Here is a 7,160-nt window from a genome sequence, read left to right as displayed (position 1 = left end):
TTAGTCAGCCATCAAACTCAAAATGAAGCCCCCCCCCCCCATCAAAGTTTGAAACAACTTTGGGGAAAGTTCCACAATAAGGAAATGTTGAATTGTCGTCCAGAAAAAAGTTTTCGACCATACTGTAAATCGTATATGTATATATCTTATCTTATACAGTACTGGACAAAATCCCGCAAGGGACATCACGTCCAGGTGCCCGCCTCAGTGTGGCCGGTGGTGGTGGTGCAACCGTGCTCAATAACTTAACAAAACTTGTGCAATCGAAAATATAACTAGGAAAATGATGTGTTGGCCACACTAAGTATACATAATATTTACATATGGGGGTGGGGGAGGCCCATGTGTTGGGCCAGCCCCCGTTTAAACAAATCAAGTGACTTGGCAGTAACTACTTGAGACGGGAGGTTATTCCACTCTATGGTTGTTCTAGGGAAGTAGCTAGTTCTAAATGTCTCTGTCTTTGTTGTAAGAGTAATAAAGCGGAAGGGATGACCTCTAGTTGTATTTGTGTTCAGTGTCAAGTAGTCGTGTATGGGTACTGCTGCCAGCTGTTGGACGGACTTGTACATAAGTGTTAAGCGTGCTTGTTTTCTGCGCTGCTGCAGGGTGGGAAGGCCAAGTGATGTTCGGAGTTGTGTTACACTAGATGAGTACCTGTAGTCCCCACATACAAACCTAACTGCCCGTCGCTGTACAAATTCCAACTTCGCTATCAATGTGTTTGATTGTGCATGATTGCGTACCTGTGGGTCCCAGACAGCTTATATCAGGTGCAAAATGAACAAATATATGCCGTAAATTGCAACAAAAAAATATTGGAAAACGATACTAATGTCGGACAATGACAAAATCAAATCCAAAGGTAAAGAATAAATGAAATGTGAAGAAATGAAAATGGATTCTATTATTCGCCATACCACTCATTCTCAGGAAATGTCATCCATGTACTAGTAATCAGATGATGCAAAATGCTTCATCGTTGGCAAATGAATCATTTTGCATGAGACAAAAAGACGGTGTATGTGAAGTTTTCCATCACGTCGGTGAGATCCTGTGTTGAACTTGAAGCCACTCCGAGACGCACGTGTTGGCTGTACTTGATCTTGATGTTCTCGAAGACGCCTTTGTGACGTGAAGAGTGCTTCTCCACCGGAAATGAGCGCTGGATGCCATCTGTGAGGTGGCGCTTTAAGATTGAAAGATCAGCCCTTTGGGAACACACCGCAATTCTCACACATAAGACTCAACATTATGACCCAACAGAGTGCAGCTTATACTTAAAACTCTATACTCTCATCCCTCACTGTCTCTTAATCGCTCCTATGGGTTTGACCTGCAGACTTACAGGAATAGAACTCCAGCAACGGGGAACGTCTCTGGGACAAAAGTCAGAGACGCTTTTAAGGGTAAACTCGTCAGAAAACTTTGACGACATAAAGTTTTAATATACGTTCATAGTCTCACTGGAAAGTGCGATTACCAAGTCGACTTGTCAATATGTGTGCTAAATGTTACAGAATGTTACACAGACAAAACAATTTCAAAAAGCACTTCATGAGTACTTGTTACTTTTATTTAGTTTGACGTTGGCTGGACAGAACTTGTGAAAGTTTCCCTATATTTTGGGGCATTCTTTACCACAAGGCAATCAACGAGGCTTAGTGTAGGTTGTAAAATTTTGACACTTGTGTCTGTCATGACAAAAACGTAAAGAAACGACTCGAAAACAACGTGTGATATACTTTCATTTTTATTTGAGCTAACAACACTCCCGAAGGATTACACTTTAAGACTGCGCAGCGCCTAGTGACAAACAAAAGGACAATAAACTACAAATTGTAACAATTCCGGGGATTTAGTGAATATTCCCAAGCATCCCATAGGTGCTTCGGTGCAATAAAACCATAAAAGATGGCATCATTCCTACAAATTCCCGAGGTAAAGAAAACAACACAGTCAATTATATCACAGAAAACGGCGCCCTGAAGCAAGTTTTAAGCGTTTTCATCTATTGATAAATCTGATATTACCTCTACACTAAACCCACACGAGTATAAAATCCAAGACTTACTGATTGCAGGATTTCTTGCTGACGTCTTTTCAAGCCTTCAGATCCGAGATGATCAGTCTTCATGATCGCGAGAAGCTACAGGTCGATGACCCCATTATCTGCGGTTTTACTGTCTGCTGACTCGGATTTTGTTATTGAGCCATGGTCAAGTCTTTCATTATTCTACAATAAGCGTTCTTGTCCCCACAGATTGGTAATACACCACATGACTGCCCATTGTGGAGAATCCATGCACATTACCGACGTCCGCCACGTAAAAACGCACCCTTCCCCAATCAAGCTGCAGTTCCGCGAGATCTAGTTTATAGACCTGATCGATCAGAGGTCTCTTTATAATACTCTGTTCTTATAGGGAGTCATTTGTTCGGCTTTTAATGGCAGACGGTAAAATTGTCATTACGTCAATGGGACCAACGTGTCGTCTGAAGGTCGGGACAGTGACGTCAGCCTTGCTTTCGTGTATTGCCACCTGTGCGTTCGTTCGTTCATTCTTTCATACGCGTTTCATTCAGCAATTCATTCACTCAGTCCTTCAAGCTTCCACTCTTTAATACGCTAAAGTCATTCAGGTTTTCATTCATTAATTAGAATATCTGATCCCTTCAGATTGTTTGTTTGTTTGTTTGTTTGTTTGTTAACTTAGTAAATAAGGAACCGGGTCTGCTACTAACATGATTCTCCAGTGATTATTTGTATCATTATATTGAGGAGTAACTGTTACGTCTATGTTGTTTAAACTGATACGTATGACCGATGCTTAACTCATGTAACATGAAAAAAACTTCTAGTATGTTTTAGCCATGTAACTTTAAAGAACTATATTTGCTCGAAAAAGTTCTAGTAAAACCTCGTGAAGTTTCTTCAAAACTTACTTTAGAGCTCAGTAAACCAGTCATGATAAACTGATGAGTCTACAAAAATGAGCAAAAACGCTCCTCATTTGTTATCAGACCTTTATCCGTGCATCAGGTGCCCATTAGTCTGAGCGGAATTCACGGGTATCGAACCTGGCAAAGTAATTCGTGGACTGATATCTACGCTGAAGTGCAGTTAGGAGACTGAGAAAAGATAACGGCATTTTGCCAGCGCCCTTCACCGTCAACTTTTCCACATGAAGAATGTCTGACTACGTTGTAATTATCGACTTCAAGTTTCTTTTGTCAAAATGTCAAGAGTCAAAAAGTTCATTTTCCGCTCTGTTGGTTTTGAAAAAGATATTGATATTTCATTCGGCAATGATACGTCACGCAGAGAAGAGCCTGTAATACCTTGTGATGATCACTAACTTGATTAGTTACTGTAAACCCTCCCAGTCAAACGACTATGAACACTACTAACAACTTTGAAAGGGGTATCGGTTCTAGTACTAGTAATAAGGAAATGGAACCTACAGTGGGTGTCACTGGAAGCTATGCGGAAAAGCATGATGTACAAAATGACTAATAAACTGGTTGGTGTACCAGCTTCTAAGTACCTAATACCGGCTCAGAAAAGAAGAAGAAATAGACATGCCTTCATTTAAATATCAAAGTGTTCAACTAATTGATTGAGATAAAAAAGATCACGTTTATTAGATCTTTAAAACTCGTTGGTGCGTTACGCCGAGGGACTGTTATACCGGCTATACAGATACAGATCGTTGGTTACTGATTTGACTCTTACATAATCTTGAAGGAATTCCCCAGGAATGATATTGGCACTGATGGACTTCCCGTCCCCATGTTTGGGAGGGAAGGACGTGACCCGAATGACAGTGTCGGAATGAAATGCTAGGCATCGGTGTAGGTATACGACAGTATGTGCACGCTGGGTACCTGGGACGGCGCCGTCCTTGGTGCTGAAACGTTTATCAGGCGTCCAGACATACAGATACCTACATGTACATTAACGTGTACAGTACTTCATTATCTTTTTATTGCAATATTTCATGACTAGCCATGGCGATGGCACATATAAGTTATTTCAACTTATTTTATGCCGCCACCAACGCAGAGGACAAATACAGGACAGGACAATACCCATTTTCACTTGAGTTAAGTGAGGAAAGGCGTCTAAAGTGTATTTCCAAATGGCACAAAATCGGTGGCATGTCAGGACTCGAGCCCGAGACTTTGGTTCCGAGTCGCACTCTGCCGTTACGCCACACGACGCCACAGTGATTCCCTTTACATTGGCAAATCTACAACACGTATTAAACGTTCTTATTCTGTTTTTGTCTCTTTTGATCTCCTGTGTATCTTCTAATACCAAAATAAATGCTCATATTCACACCTAACCCGACAGCAAAAGTTAAACTGTGATTTTCGTGTTCCTAGGCGCTGACCTCCACAACTAAACCATTCAGACATGCATGTTCTGTTCTCAAAAGCCGGTATTTAAAACACAGCTTTCCTCCGATCGTCTGTTGCGATGTGGTTTACGCTGTTGATTTCAATCATTGCCGTATACATTTTCCTGCCAAGGAATTAAATAATCTCTGGTATTATCAAACAATGAATTAGACTCGTGTTGTAAATTCTATTTACGTGTATCGATCATAGTGCAACTTATCTCGAGATGTTTTTGATTTCCAAGCTGAACCGACAGCCGTTAAAACGCCATTGAGGAGTAGATAGATATTTTTACTCGGAGACAAAGCGCCGCCCCCGCCCCGGGAGGTAAGATTCATGAACACATTTTCCGCCGCTCGACGCCACATAATGGCACAATCTCACCAACTCACTCGTGACAAACCACCTTTTCGGGACGCTAATACGTGATTTACGGAGATCTAATTCCGATAATAGTATCGAGCCTTTCCTCAAGCCTGATGGATAGAGCGTTAGTCCCGTATCATCATACTCTCGTGTCCTGAGAACACATTGTTTTGAGGCTCCCGGCAGCATCATACCTCAACCATAACGTCCCAGAGAGGATTCGTCTGTAGTATAGAATTTACAGAAGAACAAAACTAGGTATTAAGCAGAACTATTAGTCACGCTATGTGTTGTTACTTTAACTTTCTTGTGATATACCTAGATGGCGTTCCCAAAGCCGTGGACGGAGACATGTATCGTGTAAAAAAAAGGTCAACCATCATCACGAACCCATTTTGGTCTGAAGGTGCAGATAGGACGGCTGGTCATGCCGAAAATTGGCGCAGGGACGTCATCTGGTTAGACCTTGGCAGTCATGTCTGAGGAATCATAGGATAGAGGAGGGAGGGGGCGGAAAAGGGTATCGTGTGGCTAATTATAAAAAGAAACTTTGAAACTATACTCATACGGGAAAACTTTTCCTCACTATATCAAGCAAATCAGGAACTCACAATTCAGTGTTGGATAAGGGACTATCGGAAAACATTGCTATCTTTCTCCCGAATATCAGCTTGGAGATAAGATGCACTAGGTGGGTTGTCTTGTTTCAGAAGACGTTGTAGCGAACTAACTTCTATATTTGTTCTTTCAGGATGCAACAAACTTAACCACAGTCATGTACCAAACAACAAGGTATACGTAAAATAGACAGTTTATTTTTACACTTATAAACATATAAAACACACCACAGTCAATGCATACATACAACTAGAAACTGCCGTACCACTGGCGTTTCAGACGGTACATGTACATCACTTATCCATCATCCCTTCGTGCTTTTTGGAACCTCGAGCGTAAGTGTCATTAACATAGGGCGTAACTGTACGGATGTATACTGGTGGTATTACATTTAGTGTCATTCTTAAACATGCTGTCATGAAACCAAGAAGGTTTAAATGAGATTTAAACCTCCCTGATGAAACCAAACCATCATAATGTAGATCAAGAGCTTGCTCGAACCCAGCTATGGTTCGCCCTGGGTACGACAGACAGGCCTAATACATGTACATGTTAGCTACTATCGAAACTACTGTTGAGCTTATGGCACAGGCTTTTGACCATGTACGTGCACCACCTTGCGGAACAACCGAGTTAGTACAGCCGCCCTAAGTTTTCATCCTACGCTGTCACAGGATCCCACTCGGGGAGTCATAGGACATCAGATACGTACCGTCTGATGTATATATACATCACATCGTGCCATACAACATCTATAGTATGTCTTCTTCCCGAACAAATTTATCTGTACAGTCACCATTTCAACGACATCAAAGTACTACAAATCAATGTGATTATTCGTAGCCCTTCATAATAGTTAACAATATGAAATAGCATTACGTACAGAGGCATATTCTAATTTGGTCTAGGCGTAGGCCAAAGTTGCACAATGTGTAAATCAACCTCAAAGCAGATGCGTCGTTTCGCCTCCCTCTGTGCGTCTTTGTGAGACCAGTAGACCAGTCTGATAGACGCACAAAAGAAATCAATACCGCGTATCTGCTTGAATATCGTATGTTTGTACATACAGAAAGTAGCAGCAAGATTAATGGTACAGTACCTACAGATCACCGTGTTTCCCACCCGACTTTCTCAATATACAACAGCCGATGGCACATATTAATGTTATTTCCTGCTTCGTTGGGACTGGCGCCCCTCAGCAATAGGGAATGACAACTTTGTTTATTGTTCCATCTAATGACTGGTGTAGTTAAGTTTGGACGGCATCGAAAATCTATTATCATACAATAAAGGCTGTTCCATTAGGAAAGTCAAGGGCAGCCAGGATGAAAGAAATTTGGTGGGGAGGTTAGGAAATGATGTGATTTTAGAATAGAGCAGCCCTAGGGATCAGCCATGGTAAGATATATTTGGCACACCTCAGACAATCATCACATGTATAATACCTCAAGAGATCCAGCTCACAGGCAAATAGTTCAGAACGGGTAGTCCTTTTAAATGAAGGGGGCGTAGAAAAATTTAAGTAGCGTCTGAAAATTGTGTGTTCTACAACACGGTGGCCAGTAGGGCGACCATGCACGTGGCGACCATGACTGCGATGCTTTGCCGCGTGGTAGGAGCGCCGCCTGTCAGCTGCTGGGTATTGCACTGGCTGGACGTGCAGCACTGGTAGCAGAGGGTGGACCCACCAGAGGCGGACTGGCAGTACTCGCTGTTGTAGCCGTTGGACGAAGACATGCAGAGGTAGTTTGTCCCTTCGAAGCTGCTGCATC

The 7,160-nt window shown here is 42.1% G+C and overlaps 1 protein-coding gene across 1 annotated transcript in view; it reads right to left on the bottom strand.

The window, feature by feature from the left end:
• Positions 1-5,565: 5,565 nt before the first annotated feature.
• LOC109482084 overlaps positions 5,566-7,160 on the bottom strand; it is a 4,823-nt gene continuing 3,228 nt past the window's right edge. The window contains exon 4 of the mRNA XM_019784745.1: positions 5,566-7,153. Coding sequence (XP_019640304.1) covers positions 6,934-7,153 — 220 coding nt within the window. The 3' untranslated portion in view covers positions 5,566-6,933. The remainder of the gene's footprint in view (positions 7,154-7,160) is intronic.

Source organism: Branchiostoma belcheri, unplaced genomic scaffold (assembly GCF_001625305.1).
Source record: "Branchiostoma belcheri isolate BF01 breed outbred unplaced genomic scaffold, Haploidv18h27 scaffold11, whole genome shotgun sequence".
Taxonomy (NCBI): domain Eukaryota; kingdom Metazoa; phylum Chordata; class Leptocardii; order Amphioxiformes; family Branchiostomatidae; genus Branchiostoma; species Branchiostoma belcheri.
Note: the sequence above shows the minus strand (reverse complement) of the source record. Positions and strands in the feature narration are given on the sequence as shown.